General features: G+C 52.7%; 2 protein-coding genes across 6 annotated transcripts; one reads left to right on the top strand and one right to left on the bottom strand.

Annotated features, from left to right (window-relative positions):
• The first annotated feature begins 1,712 nt into the window (after window positions 1-1,712).
• CHADL (chondroadherin like) lies at window positions 1,713-6,776 on the top strand. The gene is made up of 5 exons (XM_082057658.1): window positions 1,713-1,844; window positions 2,944-3,104; window positions 3,193-4,854; window positions 5,540-5,706; window positions 6,060-6,776. The coding sequence occupies exons 2-5, from the start codon at window positions 2,955-2,957 to the stop codon at window positions 6,283-6,285; spliced, it is 2,205 nt and encodes a 734-aa protein (XP_081913784.1). The 5' UTR covers window positions 1,713-1,844; window positions 2,944-2,954; the 3' UTR covers window positions 6,286-6,776.
• Window positions 6,777-7,921: 1,145 nt separating this feature from the next.
• L3MBTL2 (L3MBTL histone methyl-lysine binding protein 2) lies at window positions 7,922-25,596 on the bottom strand. 5 transcript variants are annotated; one of them, XM_082043548.1, is made up of 17 exons: window positions 25,526-25,596; window positions 23,577-23,844; window positions 23,203-23,336; window positions 22,733-22,856; window positions 21,646-21,725; window positions 20,613-20,730; window positions 20,116-20,250; window positions 19,326-19,414; window positions 17,015-17,246; window positions 16,217-16,296; window positions 15,526-15,630; window positions 14,320-14,467; window positions 13,355-13,437; window positions 11,531-11,765; window positions 10,652-10,717; window positions 9,574-9,696; window positions 7,922-8,737 (listed from the first exon to the last, which is right to left on the bottom strand). In XM_082043548.1, exons 1-17 carry the CDS (start codon window positions 25,544-25,546, stop codon window positions 8,628-8,630), a joined length of 2,151 nt encoding a protein of 716 aa, XP_081899674.1. In that variant the 5' UTR covers window positions 25,547-25,596; the 3' UTR covers window positions 7,922-8,627. The 5 variants fall into 5 exon arrangements, with proteins under 5 accessions (XP_081899674.1, XP_081899675.1, XP_081899677.1 ...); XM_082043549.1 differs by lacking the exon at window positions 25,526-25,596 and adding an exon at window positions 24,874-24,978; XM_082043551.1 differs by lacking the exon at window positions 25,526-25,596 and adding an exon at window positions 24,273-24,311 and having other exon boundaries at window positions 9,566-9,696.
• Window positions 25,597-26,803: the final 1,207 nt, after the last annotated feature.

The following is a 26,803-nucleotide window of genomic DNA, read 5'->3' as shown; positions in this document are numbered from 1 at the left end:
AAAGGCTGGCTGCCTCCCTGCTGCCTCCCTGCAGCCCCAGTAGAAGCTAAAGCTGGAGAGATTGTTGCTGGGCAAATGACCAAACTCAAAGCCTGGGGGGAGGCTGGGGCAATGGCAGATGTGGCCCTGGGTACCTGGTACCGCATGTTACCCTCCCCATAGTCCTTTAGTAGAGCCCAAGCCCCTTCCAGGGAGGTGTTGGTGCCCACAGGGTTGGCTGAATGGGTTGGGGCTCCTGGCTGGGGAGGTGGTGGTGAGCCCGAGCAGGGGGGAGCAGGGCAAGTTGGACAATGGCCAGAACTGTGGTGTGGTGATGGTGACTGCGGTGGCTGGTTTCACATCAGCTGGTGTATGGGGTTGCAGCTGAAGGGTGGCCAGGGGTGGGGCGGAGGAGGTTGTGGTTCCAGTGGAGGTGGTCAAGGTTCCCCTGGGCCCTGAAAGCTCCCAGCTGGAGCTGTTCCACCTTGCTGCCCTTTAGTTGGAGGGCAGTGCTCTGGGAAGACCCTGGCCCCCAGCGCAGGTAGGAGGTGCAGCTGCCAGGTCAGCTCAGTGGTGACATGGGGGTGGCAGTGGGTGGTGGGGACAGGCTGGAGTTGGGGCAGCAAGTGCAATGCTGCTGCAGAAAGCAGGAGCAGGTTGGGGGAGCACGTGGGCCTGGCCGTGCTGGTGGCATGCAGCAGGGGCAGGTGAAGACCACCAGAGCGTGGCTGTAACACAAAGCAGACGCAGCTCCCTTCACCTAGCCCTCCCTGAAACAAGCCACCACCCCAAAATGGGTCTTGGTGATTTGGTGCAGGCGGTGAGCTCTGCAGGGTGACCAGCCTGGGGCAGTATTGTCCCCTTGAGACCTATATCCCCAGTGGTCCTCCCCACACAGCAGAGCAGAGATAAGCACAATAGCTGATGCCCCAGACCTGCTCATCACATCAGTGTAGCTGGGCAGTCACCCTGTGTCACCTGAGCACCCCCGAGAGCCCACAGGGATGGAGGGGACTCTGGGCCAAGGAGACTTTGGCCATACAGCAGTGGGGAAGATCACAGACCCTGGGCAGTGAATCCATCCCCCACAGGTGGCAGCAGGATGGGATGTACTGGTTCTGGCAGCTGGGACTGCTGAATAGGGGAAGGGCCTGAAAGAGAAACTTCAGTATTGAATCTTCCAGATTTTTGTTGGGCTGCAGAGCTGTTCATGTTCCCTGGGAGAGTGAAATGATGGAGTCAGGGAACAAAATGCAGGCTTCCATGGCCTTCTGCAAGGAAATGATGTTTCATACAGGCACTGCTGTCCCTGGCCTTTCTGAAACAAGCAGAGAAGCAAAATTTGGAGAACCTGGGGCTGCAAATGTGGCAGGGCCCTGCAGCCCAGTTTGCCAGCTGCCTCCTTCCTTTTGCTCAGGCTCACCACCGCTGTTGCACTTTTGTCTGGATGTCACCTCTCTGCCCTGCACCTCTGTAGCTCCTGTGACTTACACAACCAGGAAAGAGAAGGCAGAGCCTGGGAAACACTGAGAGCAAATCCCACCCAGGCTGGTGCTGCAGCACGCCGGGATTTGGCTCCCCAGCACCGGTGCTCCCGGGCCTCTGCGAGGCAAGGGGCAGGCGATGTCTGGGTCACTGCCCTCTCTCCAGGGGTGCTCTACCCTTCCTCCCCCCTTTCCTCCTTCTCTTCCTCTTGCCGCGTTTCTGGCTCCGTCCGGTGAGCGCTGCTGGGAAAGCAACACAACGGGGCCCATTCAGCTCTCGCTTCTGCCAGGAGAGCAAACACCGGCACAGGAGCTCGGCAGCCGCTGGACGGCGGGGGGGACACGCTTTCCCCTCTTTCTTCGCTGCCTCTTGAGGTCCAGGTACCCCCAGCCCCTGGGTGCACAACTGCCCATGTGTGTGGGAGGGGGGGGGGCGGGTTGATGCCTGGCTCAGGATGGGGTCTGAGCTGGGGACATTGCATTGGTGGCACTCACTGCTGACTGCACGGGAGGGGTGTGACTGCAGTGCTGGGGGGGCCAAGGCAGGGCTGGTGGTGGTGGCAGAAGGGCAGAGTGGGGACATGGGACTGTGGGGGATAATTAGCCATGGTGGGCAAGGGGATGGGCATTGTGGTATCTCCACGGGTTTGAGCCTTGCAGACTTCACTGCTGCTCCCCAGAGCTCAGTGGGGGTGTATTGGACACATCTACAACACTGTTGTCCCTCTCTGTGCTCACCCCAGCCCTGGCCCTTCCCCAGCACCTCCACCCCAGGGATTCGCTCCTGCCCGGCCAAAATCAACCCATCCTTCCTGCAGCTAAACAGTGGAGAGCTATTTCAAAAACTACTGTGAATAGCTTGGAATCGGGGGGGTGGGGCAGGTGGGAGACGCTCACCTGGGAGGTGGAAAGGGGCTGGGGTGGCAGAGATGGGACATTTGCAATTAAAACAAAGGTGGCAGCTCATAAAGCTGGTGTGATCACATCCCCTGCATGGTTATGCCTGATTGCCTTACAAAAAAAAAACAACCCTCGATTGCAGGAGGAATATTAATATTCTGTATAGATCAAGGCCATTTTATGCTAGTGATATAAGAAGAAAAAGACGGAGGTGTCTGCTCCAAGCCCACTCCCCACGAGTGACCCTGTGCTCCTGCTGAGCTCCTTGCAGTTTGTCCCAAACCTCCTTCAGGGAGTTTAGATAACCAGGGGAAAAAGCTCTTTCTGAGTGGAGCCTTGCTATCTGCGACCTTCACTTTTCACTCTCAATACTTATCTTCTCCTTCTACTCTGTTCCTCATTTATAACCTAAAAAGTCATGGTGTGTGAGCTCAAGGAACGATGACACCTGCCCCACCAGGTCACAGCAGTGCCCCTCATGGCACCTGGTGGCAGTAGACGATGCTGTTTGGGGACAGAGGGGGCCTGACCCCCTTGCCATTCCTCCCCGGGCCTCACTGCAGCCTCTCCCCGGCTGCAGGTGCCTCAGCCATGGGGCTGCCCTGGGGGCTCCTGCTGGCGCTGGCACTGGGGGGGTTGGCTGCCGCCCGCTGTCCCACACCCTGTGTCTGTGACAACCTCCGTGCTCAAGTCCTCTGCCTCCATGGGAACCTGACAGCCATCCCCGAAGCCATCCCACAGGTGAGCAAGGGGACAGGCAGGGGATGGGGGAAGGAGGTGGGGATGGCAGCCCTCGGGTAACTCAGTGTTTCGTTTTTGTGACCGACAGCTCACCAAAAACCTGGACCTTCGGGGCAACAGCTTCATGGTCATCCCGGTGGGAGCCTTTCTCGCCACCCCATACCTAACACACTTGGACCTGCGGCACTGCAAGGTGGAGCGGCTGGAGGAGGGGGCTTTCCGGGGACTGGGGAGGCTGGTCTACCTCAACCTGGCCTCCAACGGCATAGCCTTCCTCTACCAGGAGTCCCTGGATGGGCTGTCCTCCCTCCAGCAGCTCATCCTGAAGGGGAACCGCATAGAGGAGATCCAGCCGGGTGCTTTTGGCCACCTGGGATCCCTCACTGTCCTCGACCTGAGGGCGAACGCCTTGGTCTACCTCCCAGACATGGTCTTCCAGGGTCTGCAGGTCCTCAGGTGGCTCCGGCTGTCCCACAATGCCCTCCACGTGCTGGGCAGCGAGGCCTTCGCCGCCCTGCCTGCCCTGCGCAGGCTGAGTCTGGACCACAATGAGCTGCAGGCGCTGCCCAGCGAGGCCCTGGCCAGGCTGGATGGGGCAACTTGGCTGGACCTGGGCCACAACCCCATCACCTACATGGCCGAGGAGGCCCTGGCCATGGCCTCACTGAAGCACCTCTTCCTGGACCATGCCGCCCTCCAGGATGTGGCACCCGATGCCTTCACCCACAGCCCCCAGCTGCGCACGCTGGACCTCCGTGAAAACCAGCTGCAAGGGCTGCCGCCCCTGGCCGGGGCCAGGAGGCTGGAGAGGGTCAGCCTGGTCGGGAACCCCCTGCTTTGCTCCTGCCTCCTGCGCCCCTTCCACCGCTGGCTGGCAAGCGTGCGGGTGCAGGTGGAGGGGGCCTGTGCCGCTCCCCTCGCCCTCCGTGGACGCCCCCTTGACTCCCTCAGGCCCCCCGAGATGAGATGCGGCCGCCCCCAGCCACCCCCCAGCCCCACCACGCCGTCAGAGCAGTCGAGGGTGGCCAGCAGCGGGCACTGCCCCCTGGGGTGCTCCTGCTCCCCCGATTTCCATCATGGGTCCTGTGAGAACAGGGACCTGCGGGAGATTCCTCAGGGCTTCCCCCGGGACACCCGCCTCCTTGACCTGCGCCAAAATGCCTTTGGGACAGTTCCGCCAGGTGCCTTCCCTGGCCTGAAGGAGCTGGTGTCCCTCCACCTGCAGAGCTGCAGCATCAGGACACTGCACCCTGGGGCGCTGCAGGGGCTGGAGAGCCTGGTCTACCTCTACCTCACCGACAACCACCTCTCCACCTTGGCAGCCACTGCCTTCAAGGGTGCCCCACAGCTGGCGTACCTCGACCTAGACTGCAACGCCTTCACGCACCTGCCCTCGCACACCTTCCAGCTCCTGCCCAACCTCATCTCCCTCCACCTGCAGCACAACGCCATCGGGGAGCTGGTGGACGGCGACTTGGCCGGGGCAGGGGGGCTGCGCTGGCTCTACCTCGCCGGGAATGCCATCCAGCACATCGCCCCCACTGCCCTGGCTCCCGCCAAGATGCTGGAGAAGCTGCACCTGGAGGGAAACCACCTGGCAGAGGTGCCCACAGCTGCACTGCAGGGCTTGCCCGCACTGAGCGAGTTGAAGCTGTCCCGCAACCCCATCAAGCGCCTGGGGGATGGTGCCTTCCTGCCCGTGGCCTCCAGCCTGCAGCACCTCTACCTGGACAACATGGGCCTGGAGTGGGTGCGTGTGGCTGGGGACCCCAGGGGGCAGGGGCACCGCAGGGCACAGCCACAGGTCCTGTCTTGTTCCACCACCCAGGGCTGGTGGCCCCTATAGAGGCATCCAAACTGATGTCCCCAACTCCCAAGGCTTTAGGAGAGGCTCTGTAGCCTGGCCAGGAGAAGATGCTTCCTCAGGTTTGGCCAGAGCGTTGTCTTGCTCCAACCTGTTCCCCTGGGACACACTTGCTCCCTCTCGTGCTTAAAGACACGCCACTACAGTGGGGTCCAGACCATTCCACAAACCACCTCCTCTCCCAGCCCTGGATTTATTTCTCCTGCTGTTCATAAAATCTGTCCTGTGGGACTCTTCACCACTGTACCCTGAATTCTTCCAGCCTCTGAAGAAAGCTGTGTTAGCACCACTCTCACAAGGACCATGCACCTTAGCAGCGCCCAGGGTTTGCTCTAATACATCCTGCATGCCACCTTCTTTCCAGGAAGACTGAGCAGGGCCCAGTGAGTCCCAAAATCGGTTAACTAATGGTCCCAAAGCACATGTGCTGCCATTTAAAACAGCTCTTTCATGGGGTCACCAGGTTCAGGACAGGTTCTCTTGGCCCCTCAGCCTGATTAGCAGTGCAGGGGCCGAGATTTGCTCCTAGGCCTCCATCAGGACCCCCTGACTCACCCTCACTTTGTTGCAGATTTCCCCTGGTGCCTTCACTGGCCTCGGTCCCAAGATCAGAAGCCTTTACCTGGAGAGCAACAAAATGAGCAACATCCCTGACATGAGCAACTTCACAGGGTTGGAGATCCTCAACCTGAGGGATGTGCCTTTCCACTGTGACTGCCAGCTCCTTCCCCTGTGGAGGTGAGTGCTGCAAGGGGGGAACAGCCCTGGGGGACAACCATGTGGACAGCTGGACCCTCGCCACACCAGAGGCACAGGCCCATGGCACACTGGCCTTCTTGGGTCTTCTCCCATGGTGGTGAGACAGAACATGCACCTCTGTGCAAGGGTGGAAGCAGGCTGGGCTTTCCTGGTGTAGGGAAAGCAACGACAAGCTGGGGTGGGCGGGTACTCAGATATTCAAAGGTCACCCAGGTGAGACCCTGAGCAACCTGGCCTGGCTTTGAGGGGACCCGCACCCCCTCATGGGCAGAGTTTCACCTCTGCCTTTGCCCCATCCTATTCCTTTCCCTGATCTTCTGCCACATTTCCAGGTGGATCAACACACTCAACCTCCACGTAGGGGCCACCTGTGGGTCTCCTGCAGAAGCCCAGGGGCTGAAGGTGAAGCTTTCCACCACTTTCCTCACCTGCCCTGGCTGGGGCCGAGGTGAGGCTGGGGGAGCCAGGCCTGACAAGACCAAGGCTGCAGGCAAGCCCAGCAAGAAAAAGAGACCAGGAAAATCACCAGCCAGGGGCTTCAAGAGGAGCAGAGCTTAGGAAGCGTGTGCAGGACACAACAGGGTTGTACCCATAGTCTGGGGAGAGCGGTTTTTCTACTTGTCCCCACTGCAGTAACAGGGATATTGCACAAGGTGCAAAGAAGAGAGCCTGGTGACACCGAAGTGATGCTGAATTGCCCAAGACAGGGTGTGTTTCTGCAGGACACAGAGGTACGCTACCCTGGAAAGAACTGGTGCAAAAAGCTTTCGTAGTATTTGCAGCAGGCTTTGGTGACTTGACCAACAAAGCCAAATCCTTGCTTTTTCTTCTCAAGGCTCCCTCCAGCCATGCGGAAAAGCTGGAATCCACAAGTTTGTTTTTGTTTTCAAGAGTGCTGTGCTTCCACAGCTTCCAGAACGATTAAAGAGCCGGACTGCAAACAGCACCAATGCACGATCCTGCACTGCCTTGAATCTCAGAGCAGAAAACTTAAAATTACTCTCAGCAAAAACACTGCCTGAATCCCCAGCAGCTCCTCAGAATTAAAACATAAGCAGATTGAAACGTTTCTATTTCCTGCAAAATTTGATTGGTGGAATGGGATCACTTACCCTGTAAGTGATCCCATCATAAGCGATGTGCCCAACCTATTCCCCACGGCAGCCCAAGCTGGGAACCCCAGCCCCATTTTCAAGTCAGAAGTACGGTTCAAATTGGGAAGGCTTTACAAGGCAAACACTTCCAGCCATTAAACAACTGCGTGGGGTATGGAAATGTTAGTGCAAAAACGAGGAGGAAGCAAGCCAAAGTTGTCTGGAAGTTCTCCTGGAAAGACAGGTGGTCCTACAAGCCCTTTGATAGAAATCCCACACCCCCACCCCACTCACCCCATCCCCATTTCCCCAGAGCCATTGCAGGCCTCAGTCCAGGATGGGCACAGCTCTCCTGCCTGGTTTGATACAGACCCTCCGTTCTTTTTCTGCTTGTGTTTCATTGCTTCCCCCACCGCCTTTTTTGTCCCTCTCCCGTTAAGAACTTCATTTGCCTCTTTAGAAGGGAAAAAGAGAACTAGTAATTACTCCCTGTCTCTACCCTGTGTTTTCTAGACAGTTAGCTTGCAAATTTTTTGGTTTTGGTCATAAGCCACTGTGCAAAGCGGGAACTATTTTGGCATCACGGGCTCTCGCCTGGAAGCTCGAGGGGAGCATGGCCAAGGCAGAGCCCTGAGCAGCCACCATGTCCCTTTAGGATCTGACAGGGCACTTGCTGTACCCCACTGTGGCACTGACAGGCAGGACACGCCCTCACACGCAGAAAGTCCACAGGAACTTGCTACAGGAGATTTAAAACTGTTTTTCATTGCTGTCGCCATACTGACCTTCCTGATTTCTGTCCTGAACTTTGATGGCCACTCTGGGGAAAGAGAGGGATGTTATAGTTTTGCCCTAAAACTGGAAATGGCATCCCCTGCCTTATGCTGTCTCTTGCACTCACGATGTTCAGCCCTCATGCAGATCTGGCAGGTAAACAGCAAGTGCTCAGAAAAACCCTAACGGAGGGCCCAAAAAAACACCTCAAACTCAAACCACCCCAAAACACTGTTTCCTTATACCTAACACTTACAGTCCTCTTCTCCTCCCCATCTTGGCCAACCCTGGTATTTTGGAAAACAATACACAAGCCTTTGGTCTCTTTCTCAAGTTTAATTCAGAGGGCTTTAGTGTACAGATCATAGATCAAATTTACAGTAGGACTGCTAAAAATTAAAAAAAAAAAAGAAAATCAAACTGCGCACCACATCCTCTGCAGTTCTGGGTTCAAAAGCAAGAAGTGACACTCAAAAAAGGTCTCTTGCTCTCTCAAGAGGTATCATCGTCCCTTTTTTTTTTTTTTAAATGTCTTTCCATTCTTCCTGCCCTGACTTTCTCAGGGGTTTCAGGGCCTAGATGAGGGAGCACAGCACCTATGTCCTGTGAGGGCAGCTGATTTTCTGACACATGTGACCTGCACACGTCACCTCAGACTGCAGCTCACCACCTCCAGCCGCAGCTGAGAACCCACACTGCCCCTTTGTACTCTGGCAGCCTCTTTTCCCTACTTGGGAGTTCCTGCTCAGAAAGGTGCTTTCAAAGCCAGGCACACACAACCCCAGCAGCCACCCTGGTCCTGCTCCTCAGCGCACCAGCAGCCTTTCTGGAGATTGTTTCCCAGGGCTTAAAATCACAAGCCTGCGAGAAATCTTCTTGCACACCAGGAAAGCAGAATTATGATGTTGCAGGGTGGTCTGCCTCAAAAAGGGAAGGCCCTTTTAGTCTTCTGCTTCCCTTTGCCAGGACTTTCCCCAAAGAGCCACAAGGTGAAGCGCAGGCTGCTGTAGGCAGCTGGGGGACACTCCAGGATCAGTCTGTGACCTCCTGCTTTATGCTGCTGACGGGAATGGGAAGCTCTGTGGCTTCATACTCTTCTACTGAGGGGTCAATGGTTTCTTCTTTCACCTGCACGGCTATGACTAGCAAGAGATGGAAAGAGAGAGGGAAAACATATGTAAAATCAATCCATGCTGCCTCACTCTACCTGCAACACCCCAGAGCCAGCTCTGTTCATGCAGATACTCAAAATGTCCCAGGTTTCCAGCCCACTTCTTGAGGGTCCCTCACCACAGGCAGTTTTGCTAGCACAAATCCATCCATGGTCACAGCAGCAACCAGGATGGGACCAAACCCTGGCAGCATTGAGCTGCCTGCTCCCAAGAACAACTTCTCCTGGGGCTGAGGGAGGAAAAGCCAGTGTGGTCCATTCTCTACCTGCCTGCAACCACACGCGGGAAACAAAACCTCTATGAACAATGTGGACCTTCATGAGGTGCGCAAAGCACCTCATACACCATCTTCCTAACACCCACTAAGGCTGGCAGGTGACCCAGTTCCCAGATGCTCTTCCGATCACCACATCTCTTGGTGCTTAGCATGACAGGCTGTGTCATGCTGCGTCAGCCCTTATGGTGACTGGCACACTTTTGACATGTCTATCTTGACTCTTGTCCCTGACCCTGCACAACCAGACTGCTCAGCAAGGCAGCCATGCCCTCAGCAGGCATCAGCAGTATCAAGATATCCAGTTTTACTGGTGCCACCAAACCTCCCCAGGAAGGGAAAGAAGGCAAAGGGTTTATTCCACTGTCTCTGGAGGAGTAGAGATGGACATTTGTCACAGTGTTGCCTTTCTATGCCTGGGGCACTCATGACATAAGAGCTAAGAGGCAGCACAGGCCTCAGGAGGGCTGGTGGCAGGCAGGGCATACGGGAAAGTTGCATGTGGCTGCTAGGTGGTGACTCACTCCCTTACTCTCATCAGGTGCTGGCTCTGGCAAAGCCTTGCTGGCAGCTTTCACTTCTCGTTTTGTCTTCAGGGTGGCAGGTTTCTTGACAGTCTGCTTGATGCTGCGGGTTTTGGCAGGTAACTTTTTTCCTTAACAAAAAGAAAACAAAGCATGGGGAAAAAAATGTTTTTCTTTTCCCCTGGAAAACCAGCAACCCTGCTCCACTGAGAAACCACAGGCCAGGCACCAGCACAACTGACCAGCAACCTACTCAGTCATTAGCTGCCAACTGGTTACTCAACAGAAATGGCCTACTGGAGAAAAACTCTATAATCATCCTCTCCAAATATGCTCCTCTGTGTTCTCCTTCATAAAAGGTAAGCCACTTCAGCGTGTGCTTAACTTCTGAGGAGCAGGTCCTGTTGGAATCAGTCTGGATCCAGCTTTGCTTACCTGTCTGGGTCTAGTCCTAGGCAATGGGCGTGTTGGCTGCAAGGTACCAACATTGTAGCGTTAATGTTTGCATTTTAGCTGACATTTACATTTAGGTTGAATGTCTTTATAACTCTTCAGATGCCCTTTCCCCTACACCCTCCCACCCAGGAAGGAATTTCTTGCCTGTTTATACATGATTGGCCACAGCTACTGCAACACTGATGACAACAAGGACAAGATGAAACAGTAACATGGTCTAGCCCCGCTATTGGCTTCTTCAGCCATCTTTAAGCCTTCTTTCCCCCAGCACAAAGCAGGCAGGGTTGCTCTCCAGCTACCCTCCAGCTGCAACAAAAACAATCTCCCTCCAACCACAGACACAGTAGGGAAAGCAGCACAACCTCACGCCTGGAAGCAAGCACCAGCTATACCTTGGCCAACAGAAAAGAGACGGCAAAACAGATTCTTCCCACACACATAGCTCTCTGCTTTTTTAGGTAACAGGGCAGTGAAGAAGGATGAAGCTGTGTTGACAAACCCACAGCTGGCTGAGGGCATCCACAGCAAGACAAGGCCTTTCTCTCCTGCTCTGACAGGACGTGGACAGGGTTCCTCTAACTGGGCCCAGCCTGCGAGCGAGCGGGAGGGCACTAATCAAACATCACTCACTCTTCTTTCCATAGGGTTTCTTCTTCCTCTTGGGCACCTCCTTGGCCTTCACTGGAGTTGTGGGCTCTGTCGTGGAGACGAGAGGGAAACGAAAGCCAAGTCCCACAACCAGTAGGTAACTGGGATGAAGTGACATAAGCGAGAAACAAGATACACCCGTCCCCCCGAGCCAAAGCCCTCTTCCCAAAACAACCAGCTGGGGGGAAAGCAAGGCTCTAGTGCAGTTGCTGTCTGTGCTTCCAGGCGAGGGCCCAGGGTGGCAGGCTGGGGCAGCACAGGGGAGGGAGGCCCAGGAGAGATTTGGCAGGGGCAGTAAAAAAAACCAAAACCAACCAACCAACCAAATAAAAAACCAACAAAAAACCCCAACAAGATTTGTAGCTTGGAACAAGAAGGAAAACATCTGCAAAGGTGAGGCAGTGGCCTCCCTGTGACAAGGGAAGGAAACTCTTCAGAGGGATGCTCTTACCTTTTAGAGATAGAGAATTGATGAGAAAAGGGAGTAGGGGCTGAGTTCCCCCTGCTACTTGGCTGAGGTTGCAGGTTTGCTTAATAAAAGGGAGCTGTGCAGGGACAGGACTACCTGGAACTCTACCTGACTTCAACAGGAGCAATTCTCTGTTGGTATGCAGGTGGGGGAACAGAGGGAAAACAGAGCCAACCTCAAATCTCAGGCAGTTTTCTCCCCACCACAGACTCCTCCCTCTGCCAGCTGCTAGAATGTGTGGCAGCAGAGAAAGACTTCTGGTAGCCAGCACAAATCAAGGAGGCAGTTTTCTCCTCCCTACAAGGCCCCAAAAAAGGATGAGGCACTCACAGAGCAGGAGGAAGGAAACCTTTGCCTCTAGCGTCAGAAACCACAGCCAAATCTCCACTCACCTGGAACAACAGGTGGTTGAAGCTGGTAGCCTGTCAGCTCGCACCACCCCACAGGATAAATGTCTGGAGACTCGCAGTCCACCCACTGGTCATACTCGTTGTCCCAGCCATCAAAATGGATGCTAAGGAGACGGTGAACTACACGCTTCACTGTGGCCACGCAGATGAGACGGGGCTCCATCAGGTCCACTGCTTCCACCTTCATGCCTGCCTTGAAGCCATGGTTTGGGCAGTCCTGTGTGCAGAAAAAAAAAATGAGAATAAGAAAACCCAAGGCCATTGCATCCAGTCCAAACCCAGACCTGGCCACCAGCACCCTAGAACAGCTACGGGCTTGCTCCAGCTTAAAGGAAGCAGAGAAAGAACCAGCCAGTCACATGACAAAAAGGGACACACATGAACAGACCTAAGGCCAGCTGTGACCTTAGCAAATCTCAACCCAGCCTTTAGAAACAAGACCTCACATAGGTGGAACAGTAGTTAGGGGACACCCAATCAAACCAATTAACCTGAGGTAGCCCTGGGAAATCAGAAAGACCAGCACAGGGCGAGGTGCTGCAGTTTTGCCGATGCAAAGCAAACCCCCTCCACCCACATGACAGCCATATGTCCATAGGCAACAAGCATTGCAGAACCCACCAGGAGCCTGGAGCTCCTGAAAACACTAGAGAATCACATGTCACACTCAGAGAGACCAAGATGTCACTGCATACACAAAGGCGTGATGCTTGTCCTGGCCAGCCAAACAGGGCCTTTGCTTGGAGAACACATATTCCTGTACCTTAGGCTCTCCTTAGAAGTGCTGACTGGCAGCAAAGAGCAGCAGAGACACTGGATATTGTCTATCCTGACTTCAGGAAGGCTTTTGACACTGTCTCCTGTAAGATCCTCGTGGAGAAGCTATAGGCTGGATAGGAGACAGTGAGGTGGACTGAAAACTGGCTGAGTGGTTGGGCCCAGAGGAGGATTAGTGGTGTGAAGTCTAGTTGGAGGTCAGTAATTAGTGGTGTTCCCACAGGGATAAATATGGGATCCAATCCTGTTCAACGTCTTCATTATTTATCTGAATGACATAATGGAGTGTCATGTCAACCTCAGCAAGTCTGCTGGTGATACAAAACTGGGAGGAGAGGCTGATATACTAGAAAGTTGTGTTGCCACCCAGAGGGACCTTGACAAGCTGTAGAAATGGTATCACAGGAACCTCATGCAGTTTAACAAAAGGAAATGTAAAGTCCTGCACGTGGGGAGGAAAAATCCCAGGCACCAGCACATGCTGTGGGCCGAGTGGCTGAAAGGCAGCTTGGCAGAAAAGGTCCTGGTGGACACCAAGTTGAACATGAGCCAGCAATGTGCCCTTGGGACAAAGAAGGCTAGTGGTAACGTAGGCTGCATGAGGAGGAATGTCCACAGCAGATCAAGGGAGATGATCCTTCCCCTCTACTCAGCACTGGTGAGACCACTCCTGGGGTACTGTGTCCGTTTCTGGGCGCAGTGACAGGACCAGAGGCAATGGGCACAAACTGAAACATGGGAGGTTCCTTCTAAACATCAAGAAACATTTTTTACTGCAAGGGCAACTGAGCACTGGCACAGGTTGCCCAAAGAGGTTGTAGAATCTCCATGCCTGGAGATATTCAAAAACCATCTGGACATAGTCCAGGGCAACCTGTTACAGGTAACCCTGCTTCAACATGGGGATTGGACAAGATGACCTCCAGAGGTCACTTTCACCTCAACCATTCTGTGACAGCCAAAGCTCCTGTGCTCCTCCTTGTTGACTGCACAAATCCCTACACATCTATTTGTCCTGGCAGCACTCACTGTGTTGAAGAGCCGTGCTGGAACAGGTCTTGATTTAGTCTTTTCCAGGTAACTTTCCCAGTTGAAGGTCTTTGCATCTTGCCCTGCAGCGGGAAGAAATGGTAAGAGGGAAGAAGGCAGCCATTGGATAGACCAGCTGGGGGAAAAGGCAGAATAGGCAGGAATGACGCATTGCAACTGGTTGCAAAGCAGTTTCATGAACCAGCACGTACAGCCTCATCCTGGACATCACTCTAGCGCACAGATTCCATGGCAGCCCAGCGCCCCTCTCCAGAGAGCAAACACAGAAAAGTACAAGCTGCAACCCTGAACACCCATGTCAGCTGCATATCCAGACCACTGAGAAAGGTGAGGAGAAGCAGCAGGCAGGAAGAAGGATGTTCAAAACACACCACTGAGACCAATCTTTCTCTCACCAGCAGGAACATCAAAGGAAAATAGAATAGGACTACACAAAAGTGCTACAACGTAGAAATTCAGAGCAGGCTTTTCTGGGTATGGCCACACGAGGCAGTAAAAACACTCCTGGGGTGATTGCCCCTCAGGAATTTGCAAAAATATTGGTCTCAGATTTATTCGTACAAGGAGAATAGGGGTGACTCTTGCCACTTTTAAGTACTGAGACATGAGGCGATGGCTCTACTTAACCTTTTCCACTCTCCTTGTCCTCTAAACCTTTGATTGATTCTGTTCAGTTTGGGGATTGTACACCTCTCCCACTGATCTGCCAGGGGCTAACCACCATGCCATTGATGTCCGCTGGAAATGTTACTTCCTTCCATAAAGTACCAAGGCTTGGTATATGGGCAGGGCTCAAATGGACCAGCTCTCTGAACCAGCCCTAACTCCCTGAAAAACAGGCAGATTGTGGTTTCGATTCATCTGAACGTGACACCTCTCAGAAAAGCACCACCCAGCAGATTCTGCATGCAGGTTTGTATCACAGGGCAGAGCCCAAATCTTACCTTTTGGAGGAGTCAGCTCAATGCTATTCTTCTGACAGAAGTTGACAGGGAAGATGGCATGCGAGGAGGCATGATAGCAGAACCAGTCAGAGCCATCAGCAGAGGTGGCTCCATCAATGCTGATCATGAGATATCCATCCAAGAGGACCTGAGATGGGAGTGAAGGGCATAAGTGTAGAGCTTTGCTTGCTCTAAAGCCTCTCCTCTCAAAGGATTCCCCCAAGTGTCCCCACAGTTGGATTACAATTGCCACTAGATAGTAAAATGCAGTGTTACATGCTCCAGGGCACACAGTAGCTTCTCCTGATATGTTAGTCAGCACAAGCTAATCCCCAAACCAGCTATTTCTGCAGGACTGGGACCAATGCTAATAGCCTTGTGAAAAGGACTCAGCCATAAAAGGTCAGGAGCTTTGTTCTCCCTCAGAAACAGACTCTACGGACAGTCCAGAATCCCTCTACACCAGCCACATCGTGAATTTGTAACTGGGCAGAAGGGAAGGATGCCACCTTCAGACTTGCCACTTCCTATAGCAACAAGACTTGTTGCATTCTGTCACTCACTAGTAATTGGCACCTACCAAAAGTAACGGGCACATCTGCCCCAACCTGTTCACAATTCAAAGCAACAGCTGAAGGGAACATGTTCCCAGACACAAAGGACTTTCCTAGCATGCTCCTGCCAGAGCCTGAGTATCAATGTCCTCTGCTTGGGATCTACAAGGGCAAACAGCTGCTTGCTTTGGGACAAGGAAGGCACCTCACTGAGGAAACCTGGCCAAGCAATTTACAGTAGCACCTCATCAGGAGATGGCAGGAGACACATCCATCCTCAGCTTCCTACACCAGTGAATGCTGCCTGTACAGATACACCCCCATTCCCACACAGAGATCACCTCACAACTCTTCTCCTCTCCTTTACCTCCCCCAGGTAGCACTACAGAGTCCTCTCTTTATACACTCCAAGAGCTGGAGAACAAATCTTCCCTACTGCATGCCCACAGGAGAAGGAAGGGTGGCTGGTCTCATCAGCTCTCAGACCTCTGAGGTAATGCCCAATTCCCTCCACACATCAGCTGCCTACCTTTCTCAACAGCCCTCTCCCTCATGCAAAACCCTACCCGGTCTTAACTATTTGCAAAGATCCAAGGAGAAGCTGGGTTACCTCAGGTAAATACAGCAGACCCCTTCTGCCCACCGACCTTACCTGGCAAACAGTGGCCACACAAATGTTGCCCAGATTCAGGGGGTCAATGGCCTCCAGCTTCATGCCTTCCTCAAACCATCCACCTTCAGCATAGACAGCTCGTACCTACAGGAGACTCTGGTATACCATGTGCTGGCAGGCGTATGGGACAGTCCCACCCCAACACCCAGCACACCAAATGCAAACAGGATTAGAGCTTCTTTACTTGGGTCAACCAAGCTGGGAGAGGAAGAAGAAATATTACAAGAATACAAACAGGCAGCCAAACCAATGCTGTGTTTCTGTCAGCAGCCTCCTGCCAAGGCTGTGGTTGCTCAGAGAGCACTCAGCCACTGCTCCACAGCAAAGCAAGCCTTGTTCTTGTCTCAATCCTTACCAGTATGATTCAGATCCTTGTTGGAACTGGTCTCTCCCATGCAATCATCTTCCCTCTCCAACTCAAAGCCCCAAGCAACTGCTCACCCCTCAGTTGAGTCCCTCAATCTATTGTCTTTTAGTTCTTCCATCTCTCTGTTTTGATTCACCCCTGCCCAGCCGCAGCCTTGACACCCCAAACACCTTACTGCCCTATAGCTGTGAAACAAATGAGCTGTCCCTCAAAAACCTGCACCACAGCATGTAGACCCATGGAAGGAAGTGGTACCATTGTTTCCTTTGCTGTGGCTAACACAGAAAGGCAGACTTGTCCTACCTTCTTAAACAAATAGGGGATAGCGTCACAGTAAATCTTCCGGAACGTGGGATGGTTTGCCATGTCACTGCGTTTTTCTTCTGTGAGGAATGAAAGAAACAAAGTGAAGTAAGAAATGTGCAGCAACTGCAGTAAGAAAACAGAATGGTTATGAATTCCCTGATGAGACATTAGCTGCTATAAAATACCTAGATCAGAGACCATGAGAAGAGTAATAAAAAGAACAGGTCAGTCCCTCTACACCTTCCCATAACATGGGCTGTGATGCAGGGCTTGCTCAAAAGCAGATGGATGATCTTCCTGAGCACCAGTGATGACACCTCGACATGCAGCTGTAATCACCAGGGAGAGGCAGCAAGGAAGGGAGAAACAACCAAACGGATGAGCAGGGCTCAAGTCTTGTTTATTTCTGCCCACCTAAGCTGATCAAGAATTACTCCCTTGTGAAGTCCAGAAAAACCACAGCGACTGCATCCAATCTTACAGAAGCCAGTATGAATTTCTTCAAAAAGACTATAAACATTGGTGATATTGCAGACTCTGCATTCTCATGCTGTGGGGACAGACCCCCTGCTTCAGGTAAGAAACCCTACAGTCCCCCTGTCCTGCCCTGTGGCAGCAGATCGCTGTGCTTTTATCTATCCAGGGAGAAAATCAGCAGATACAGGACTGCATAGACCTTACCTGTCAGGTCCTGAGGCAACTGCCTGGCTCCCAGCATGTCAGGACTGGTGTCGACAGCAGAGTCCAGGCAGTTCATAGCAAATCAGAAGATGCCTGTGGTGGCCTGATCCCTACCTGTCTTCTTCATGCTGTGGCCCACTCTCCGTGACCAGCCCACAGGATGGATGAGGGGACTCCACATGTGGCACCAGAAGTCATCATCGCTGTCTCCATCTTCATAGAGAAGTCTCAGTCTGCCCCCAATCACCGTGTCCACCACTGCCATGCGTGTCCGGGACACATGGTTCTTATCCACCACCTCCACCCGCATGCCCTGCCGGAATGGGTACTTCATGCTCTCCGCCATCTGGCAACAACCAACAGAAGTGAGATCAGTTGTACTTGGTGTTTTCCTTCCTCAAACACTTCAGAGAACAGCTTTCCCAACAGACATTCCAGCCAATGCCCTGTGCTGCCCAAAGCTGACTGGGAGACACCTCTGGGAAGGGATGCACAAGAACAGGTTCACTGAGGGGACAGCGAGCTGCCAGCTCCACACATGACAGCACAGTTGGGCACATGCACCCTAAATACCCCCTGTCCTGTGGCCTTATAACAGCTACCCTGACCCTGGCCCAGCAGCCATGCTCAGCCAGCACATTGTGGTAACATTCTGAGCACAAGAAACAGATGTCACTTGTGTTCAGCATGAACTGGGTGAGGAATTGCGTGTCTTTTTCAGTCATGAAAGAGACCATGAAGGTTTCAAGGCTTGAAGCAGTTGGAGGCATAGCTTCTCAAGGGATTTTCAGTTGACTCTAAAAGAGTCCAGGACCTTATTTTCACTTTTTGACTCTGACCAGAGGTAGAGCAACATGATGATTTGTCAGCTCCACCTCCAATGCTAGAGTTACTCTGCAGACTCACACAAAGGCACAGGCACACAAAAATGAGTCACCGGTTGCCTTCTAACTGATTTGAGACCTCAGTTTGCCGATACAGCCTGGCCCTACACATCCACAAACACCCAGAGCTATTTAAAGAACACCTGACACTTTGGCACTGCAGATCCCATGATGCTGTGCAGCAACTCAGAGACACAGCTCAAAACAGACTCAGACATCCAAGCCTGAATCCAGAAGAACTTTTAAGGGAAGATCTTCCCCTTGCACCTCCTGTTCAGTAGGTGGGAATCATAGAATCATTTTGGTTGGAAGAGGCCCTCAAGATCATCAAGTCCAACTGTTAACTTAACCCTGGCACTAAACAAGGTCCCTAAGAACCTCATCTACATGTCTATTAAACACCTCCAGGGATAGTGACTCTGCCACTTCCCTGGGCAGCATGTTCCAGTGCCTGACAACCCTTTCTGTGAAGAAATTTTTCCTAATATCCAATCTAAACCTCCCCTGGCACAACTTGAGGCCATTTCCTCTCATCCTATCACTTGCTACTGGGGAGAAGAGACCAACACCCTCCATGCTACAACCTCCTTTCAGGTAGTTGTAGACAGCAATAAGGTCTCCCCTCAGCCTCCTTTTCTCCAGGCTAAACAGCCCCAGTTCCCTCAGCCCCTCCTCATAAGACTTGTGCTCCAGACCCCTCACCAGCTTCATTGCCCTTCTCTGAGGAGAGGCATAGTGGGGAGAAAGATACTGACAACATTTGTCTCCCTCTACCACTTCCCTTCCATGGCATGAGCGCTCAGCTACCTGTGGCCCAGGAACAAGCAGCTGCAAACATCCTCTCAACTTTCTGAGAAGCAACAAGGGAAGCACCAACTATGTCAAAGTCTCCAGCTAAGCATCATTAACTGCCTTGCACGCAGGAAAACCCATCATCTATCTGCCTTCCTGCCTGCTGCCTCTGAGACCATCTTCCTTATCTACGGTTTCCAAAGCTGCCAGACACAGAAGAGCCTCTTCTTGACAACGTCTAACCTCAGTGCAGGCTACATGAAACCACCACAAGAGCTATAAAGCTGCCAAGGCCATGGCACAGCTGTTTCCGTGCACTTCGAGGGAGCCTGCACCCCTCTTGCTCCCCACGGGCTGCTGTGCTACCAACAGAGAAGACAAAGATTTTTGACTCTCAGAGGCATTCCCCAGCACTGAAACACGGCAAGGAAAAGCCAGGCTGAGGCTGCACTGGCCTTTCCCTTCAGCAAAGCAGCAAACTTATCCCCAGTATTTTCCAGCAGAGCTTGATATGACAACAGCTTTTAAAGCCCACCTATAACCCAAAGGAGAGACAGTTGTGCTGACAAGGCACAGGGGCTACGCCATTCCTACAGCATCATGATAGGGGTCTCACTGCCCCGTCATGCTCAGATTTCAAAGAGGCACACAGGAGTTGCACAGTTCAGAACCAGAAGATACATGCTGCACACACATCTCTTGGCTTCAGCTTCATTTCCACACATAAAATGACATCCTCCTACATTTACCTTGATGTGGAAATCCACTGGGATGGTCCTGGCTCCCACCAGTTTTTTCATGAGGTAACTTCTCCAGTCAGTGTACTTGGCATGGATCGCTGCATACGCACAGGGAAAAAGCACATCTTTATGACTGAAGGAATTACAGCACCACACCACACCTTTCTTCCTATCCAAGAGTCTATCTGCATTAAAAAGCCTTCTCCACATTCAGATCCTATACCTGCTCTCAGGCAGACCCTGCTCTGCAAGCTCACCCCCAAAACTGGCTGCACGGGATCACCATTACAGAACAGGCTGGGCCAAGCAGACATCCAGCTCCACTGATCTAGCTGTGGAAGTGGTATTAGAGTTAAAACAAGCAAGCAATATCAACCAAACCTCAGCTTGCCAAAATTCTGCTGAACTGGCCTCCCCCTCTTAACTGCTAGCTGAGCAGGGACTGGATCCAGTGCACTCCTCAGAGACACTGTCCAGGATATAGGACCAAGAAGTTCCCCAAGGGTTAAGCCTAGCCACCATGTGGGTCTGGAGGAGGAATAGTCACCTGCACTAGCTTCTGTCCATAGGTCTGACAGCACCTCTGTATCCAGCACCCCCAGGATTAACCATAGGGAGATGCAGAGGGAGCAGTTCAAGCAGTCTCCAGCTTCCCAAAGAACCATCTGTTCTTTGTAACTCAGAGCACAAATGGAGCTGGGGTCCCACAGACAGTGAGAGCACCTGCCCACTGCACTAAGTATAAACCAAGGCTCCTCCATGCCCAGACTTGTGCTGACCCCTCTTGTCCCACACTCACTTTGTGGTGGTACCAGGATTTTGCTGTTGATGGCACACCAGCCAATAGGGTGAATATCCACTGTGCCCAAATTGCACCAGAAGTCATGGCTGGCGTCATTCTCAAAGCCCTCGTATCGCAGAAGAGCCCTGTACCCTGCCAGGACAGAGCAAACAACCAGATAAAGGCATTAGAGGCCAAGAATTTCTCCTCTTCCTGTTGGGCACCACAGGCTTATCCCCTACAGCATGGTCTTCAGAGCTCTGCATAGGTTATCAGAGCTTCTCCAACCATCCTGGAGCCAGAACTGCCCTTGCAAAGAGCCCAGCAACCAGAAGAGGAACCAAACACTGGTTTCCTCCCACCCCTGTACCATGGTATTTCCTGTTCCAAAATCTCTCAACAATTGCAGAGCTCCTAAGAGCTGATGTTTTGGTTGACCAGCTACACTCAGCTCTCCAAAGCTTCCCTCAGAAGTTAGTCATTCCCAGCTGTCAGGAATTACATTGGAGACATACCTACAGTCTGGATGACGGATGCAATCCAGTACACGCGGCTGGGGAGCACGGCATCACTGTTCAGCACTTCCACTTTCATACCTTTCACGACATCATCCCACTGATCAAAGAGCGGCACCTGAAGGATTGAGGCAGCCAGGTCATGAAAGGGACGTTGACAGTCAGAGCAGGGCCTGGGCCCTTGTTCTAGCTTTCAGAGCTAGAACTTTCATCTTAGACCCATGTTTGCATACCTTACCCTTCCTATATCTGCCAACAGCTTGAAATACCACTGAACTGTCCCAAATATCTCACTGGTGTGTTCAGAGGATATCAAAAAGTAGAACATGGTATAGCAACGCTTCCCTATTGCACTGTCAGCTGTCCCATTATTATAAAATATCTGCTGCCATTCCTCTATGGTGTCAAAATCCCTAACCCATCAAACTGCCATGTCTTCCTGACTGATCCTCAAGAAAACCACATTTTTTTAGTATTATCAGAAATCACAACTCAAAAGGAACTTATCAAGTGAGACTTAATACATAAAGAGCCTGGGCATGCTATAATACCTAAGAACTGTCATTCTTCCATAGATCTGCCTTGGCTGCTTGGCCCAAAAGGACTGCAAATCGGTATGACAGGAACCAGACATGTTAGATGGGCAGTTACTGTCAGGCCCACATCAGCAGAGTTCCTCCCTGCACATCACCCCGGGCTGTGCTCACCCACAGAAACTGCAAAGGCAACCATGAGCTTTTCTGCTACCGCCCAGACAGAACTAAGTCTGTCCCCAGCCAGTACTGGGCCATCACCACCTTCTACCACCTGCTTCTACCAAGTCCCCCTCTGCTTCCTTCCCCAAAACTCCTGGTACCTCTGTCGGACTCCCACTCTTAGCTGTGAAAAGCCCAAACTTCTTTCCTTGCATCAGCTGGGTTTCAGAAACCAGCTCCCCACATCTCTCCCCACCACTGGCCACAGGAGCACAGGGGAGCCCCATGCAGATGGCACGTCCTATGAGCGCTGCAAGACACAGCAAAGAAGAACTCACGTGTTTGAAGCAGCTGACAGGAGCTGCCTTGAAGCCATGCTCCTGCAGGTACTTTCCCCAGTCAAAGCCCAGGACGAGTGCTATAAGCAGACATAAGAGCAGAAAATCAGGTGAGATTATAGAAAAGGCACAGAGTGCCCAGTTACCTCTGAATTACAGGGCTTGCAGCCACACTGTGGCCTGCACTGAGACAGAGCCCTCTGCCCCAGTACTGGGACAGAGCTCTCTGCCCTAGCACTCAGGGACTCTCTGTTCCACTGTATTTACCTTGGTGGGGAAATAGATCCCATGAGTACACAGGGACAAGGCCTCACAAGAGGCACACTATATTATTAATCAATTCTTGCTGTCACTTGCTTTTGGGGGATGGGGGGGCAGAAGGGGAAAAGAAAGAGGGTCAAATCCAGCCCAGGTCTCCAGCACTCCAAGGAGAATACGGAATGCATCCTGTCAGTGCTAAACCACTGAGCAGCTTTGCCTCTCAGCAGCAACACTGCAGGGTCACATCAGCAGTGCTTGCTTGCCAGAGGGTGCTGGGAAAATCAGAGTGAAGCGCTGGGATATTAATCCCACAGTCACTTCTGATCCAAGGCTACAGCTCTGCTCAAGCAGCGGTCTGCTCAGGAATCAGTCCCTGCTTCCACCCCACAGGGCTCACTTTCATCCCAGCACAGCAGATTACTTCTCCTTCTACTGCAGCAAGTGGTTATTCCTCAAATTTATCTGTGACTTGGGTTAAACACAGTGCACCACAGGCTGTGGAGCAGTGAATGGCTGGGAGCAGCAGGACACCTTTAAGTCAGCTTTGCCAGCAGAAGTCAGCACCTCGTGGGACTGTGACTACAGATCTTACACTCCAGGTCGAGTCACATAAGGATGCAACAGCGGATGTTGCACCCACCAGAGCTCTGTTAGCAGATGTGCCCTGTGTCCTGCCAGCCTGTGTTGGAGCGAACCACACACATCATTTCAGGACACAGCAGCGTGCCATAGTGAAGGAAAGAGACTATAGAGCTTACAGCCCTCCAGATGTCCTAATTTCTGTGGCCCCAGCAGCTGCTCCTCTTCACACCTCACCCACACTCACCATCCTGGCCTGTCAGTGTCCCATCTGCCAGCTGCCCCGTGCCCTGCGAATGGAGGAAGGCCCCGATCTTGGCCGACCAAGCTGCCTTGTGAAGAACTTTAGCTTTCTTTGTTGGTGGCTTCCCCTACAAAAGAAGGAATGTAAGGAACATTAGTGGCACAGGAGAAGCCAGTCCCTGCAACTGGCCAGCAGGGCATGCATTTCTTCCTTGGAGTGGTTTTCAGGCTACTGCAATTTTTACTAGTGCTCACAGGAACAAGTGGAAACAGCAGGTAACATATCAAAGTGTCCTCCCTCAGCTTCTAGGGAGCACCAGCTTTCAGCTGGCATGCATTCTCTGGGGACTTCAGGCAACAAGAACAAGCCATTGGTAAGGGCAGTCTGATCTTTAACTAGAGAGCAACCACCCAGCCCTGCACACAGGCATATCCTGCTCCATCCCCAGGGGAGAAGGAAGAGTTTTGACTCACCTGCAGTCTGGCCAGGATGCTGGCCTTCTTGGAGTTTGAGGAGTAGCTTCTGGAGCAGGAGACACTGCAGAAACGTTTGGTCTTGGAGAAGAAAGCCTCCCTGGTGCCTACAATCCCACACATCTCGCACACAGCTGAGAGAAGGAAGGCACAAAAACATTAGTAGTTGGCAAGGTTGATGCATCAAAAGGACAGAGCTGAGCTCTGGTAACCCTCACTACACGTAGCAGCTCCCCCATGTAGCCCAGAAAATACAGTCTCAATCCAGTGCTGCTCCTAAAGCACATATAGGTGCAGTCATACACCCTTTGGCTCCCCCAGCCCTTGCTCTTTCCATCATATACATGTTTTATGTACAACAGGCAGCGCAGTACCTGGCTCAGAGCCACTGTCCTCTGTGAGCCGGCCTGTGGACAGCTGGTGCACAGGAGAGGTCGGAAGCTCTCCAGCTTCCCGGTCTGCCACCTCATCGTCACTAGACTCATCCAGACAGGAGCTGCTGTCACTGCCCATGCTGCTGTTGTAGCCCCGGAAGCTGTCATAACCCCCAAAGATGTCCAAGTCATCATCCTCCTCATCGTCATCACCTTCCTCCTCCATTCGCTCCGAAGATGAAGTTTTCTGGCAGAGGGTAGACACCAACTGAAAAAAAAAAAAGAGACGGTATGCTTTAAAATAGACATTTTACACCACACCCCACAATAAACCTGCCTTGTGTTACTGGGGGGTCACCTCTTGGACTGGGGAGAGGCCTTGGGGTGAGCAATGAGTCCACATAACAACCCCAAAGGCAGGAGTCTGAATCTCTAGCAGGGAAGCTCTTACCCCTGCAACAGGTCCCTTTACAGGTATTTCATAGGTTGCATTCTGTTTCCCAAGAGGAAACAAACAGCCAACAGAGCTGCAGCTACACATAAAAGACTTTGAGAAACATGGAAAGAATACAGGGAATTACGCTGCCATGCCGAGGAAGACAGAGGAGACTGCATCCTTCCAGGCCCCGTGTCTCCCAGCAGTCTCTCAGCACAGCAGTGCAGACACCATCAACATTAAAGTCACCACAAACTTACAGCACAGAGCACAAAGCTGCACATTCTGGCCACCACAGCTCACAAGACCTGTACAGCCTGGATGTCAGCAGGACAAACTCGACCCTGGAGAAAGTTCATGTTCTTTGGAAACTGCATAGTCCACAGCTGACCTCAGTTCAGAAGCTGCATCACCAGGATAACAGAACATTTGTTAAGAGCTTTTACCTACAACCAGCTGTCTCCACAACTAAGCATCTTCACAACTAAGCATCTTCACTAGCTCTTTCTACTTCCTGTTACAGCAGAGAGGCAGTGATTGAAGAAAGAGCACAGAAATCTAGTGACTGTTTCTCAGACTAGCAGAATATTGAACCAGGCCCCAAATAAGTGCAAAAGAAGCTGGAAAAAGGTGTTAGGAACTCATGAAAGAGCAGCAAGATGTCAGCATCAGCATAGGGAGTGATGGGAAAACACAGACTGGGACAGCCACACAAGGTACCAGGACACAATTATTCATCCAAGTGGGCAGTGACAAAAGATCAGCAGCATGTCCATCACCTCCCAGTACTAAATTCCCTCCAATTCCTGGCTCCTGGATATTATCATAGACACACGAACAGAAAGACCAGACTTCACTCACTGCTGCCTCCCCACAAAACAGACCCAAGGTACCCAAGTTGTTCCCTGAAGACAGTGTTGCTTTCCTGCAGATCCGCACCCTCAGACAGCATTCCTGACATCTGAAAAGCCTGAACACCCCAAGAAAAAAAGTACATTCATCTCCTCGCCCCTATCTGGGGCTGCACCTTCCTTTAGCTCACAGGAAGGGTGCATCTTTGAATCACTACTCGTCCACCAAACGCGAATTAAACTCGCGGACACGTTACAAGTTCCCAGGGCTGACAAGCGAGGACAGCACCACGTGCAACACCCTGAGGGAGCCGAGGGGGACGCAGAGGCCCATCCCGCCTGGGTCAGACCCATCACCCCGCCCAGCGCCAGCCCCGCCACCGGCAGAGCGGAGGCGGGGCGGACGGCCACGCAACAACGCGACGGCCAGGAGGAGGTGGCCCGGCGCTCCCGCCCCCCCCGGCTGCAGGCAGCCGTTACCGCGGTCCCACACCGCAGCCGTTACCCCGCTCGCGCAGCCCGGGCCTCGCGCCCTCCTCCCTCAAGGCACCAGGCAGCTCATCCCGGCGCCCCAAGGCTTTCCCCAGCACGCCGCGGGCAGCTCCGCAGCTGTAGGGGCGGACGGGCTCCCTGTGGCCCGGCCCCGGCTCGCCGCCGCTCACCTCCGCCCCGTCCTGCTCCATGGCTCCCGCGACGCCGATAGCCCGCCTCACACGCGGGGAGCGCGGCCCACCCCTCAGCGGCGCATCTGATTGGCGGGAGCCGGGAAAGACAGCCAATCAGCGAAGAGTTTGTTCTCGCCGCACTCCCCGCGGGGCTCGACGGGAGGTGTAGTTCTTTTCCCGCCACGGCGGCGGCGGGAGCGGCCATGGCGCCCCACGACCGCACACTCAGGGGCGGGAGAGCCCGGGCCCCGCTCCCGCCTCCCCGGGCACGGCGCGCCCGCCCCTTCCGCTTTCGTAGTTCTGAATTAGCCTTCTCAGTCGCGGAAGCTTCTCTAAACAACAAAACAAAAGGGAAAAAAACCCCAACAACCCCCATAATGGTAAATAATCCACACGAGCCGATGCTGCTGCTCCCCGTGTCCTCAGATCATCAGCCTCAGAGGTTTCACGCATAAATACATAGTTTATTTGGCAAAGGAAGTGTTACCTATGCAAAAGAGGCCTTGAAGTGCTTGCTCTGCTATGCAATGGGTTTTAAAATTCAGACGCATTTATAGCACAGCTTCTTCATTGTACAAATGTTTCTCTCTCTTTTTTTTCCCCCTGTGACAAGTAGCGTGGTCTTAGTGGTACCAGTAGTGTAGGAAGCAAATATACCTTGCAAATATAATAGGCCCAGATATGATCTCTCAGCAAAGCATATTTTAATAACAATTTTGCAAGATCGGGTGTTCTACCTAAAGGTAGGCACACAAAATAGGGCAAAAAGCCCCTGCTTACATCACCCTAATCGCAGGTGAAAATGCCCTCCCCTGTTCGCCATTGGTTGGTACTGCAGGGTTTACAGACTACCCAACACCTGCCTCAGTTTACCTATCTCATTCTAGTTCTAAGAACCCCCTCCCCTTATTGATTTATTTAAAATATGGATTCCAGGCTCTTTGGTTACCATTCTCCCTAGCTCAGCTTTTTAAATACAGTAATCTGTTTGCATTCCAGGATTAGTTCGAAGAGACTTTGTTTTACATTAAGGATTCATAGTCTGATGTCTCTCAGTCCTTCCCCCCCAGCTGGGGTCAGGCACCATGTCCCCAGTTTGGTAAAAACAACATTCCTTCTTCAAACGTTCCTTACAGTAGCAACATCGTGCACTCCGGCTTGCTGTCAAGAGCAGCTGAACAGCGTCTCTACAACTACCTGAAAGGACGTTGTAGCATGGGGGATGTTGGTCTCTTCTCCCAAGTAGCAAGTGATAGGACAAAAGGAAATGGCCTC

The sequence above is a fragment of the Streptopelia decaocto genome, assembly GCF_964273445.1.
Source record: "Streptopelia decaocto genome assembly, chromosome: 1".
NCBI classification, from domain to species: Eukaryota; Metazoa; Chordata; class Aves; order Columbiformes; family Columbidae; genus Streptopelia; species Streptopelia decaocto.
Note: the sequence above shows the minus strand (reverse complement) of the source record. Positions and strands in the feature narration are given on the sequence as shown.

Bases quoted from the DNA above. Each gene is read 5' to 3' on its own strand.
- CHADL (XM_082057658.1), top strand. From the start codon at position 2,955: ATGGGGCTGCCCTGGGGGCTCCTGCTGGCGCTGGCACTGGGGGGGTTG. The intron at 4,855-5,539 runs GTGCGTGTGGCT...ACTTTGTTGCAG, and splicing joins ACAACATGGGCCTGGAGTGG to ATTTCCCCTGGTGCCTTCAC. The intron at 5,707-6,059 runs GTGAGTGCTGCA...CCACATTTCCAG, and splicing joins CAGCTCCTTCCCCTGTGGAG to GTGGATCAACACACTCAACC.
- L3MBTL2 (XM_082043547.1), bottom strand. From the start codon at position 24,296: ATGTGCAGCTTTGTGCTCTGTGCT. The intron at 22,857-23,202 runs GTGAGTCAAAAC...CTTCTTTTGTAG, and splicing joins GCATCCTGGCCAGACTGCAG to GGGAAGCCACCAACAAAGAA. The intron at 10,718-11,530 runs GTGAGTGGAGAT...TCTCCACGACAG, and splicing joins TCAACCACCTGTTGTTCCAG to AGCCCACAACTCCAGTGAAG.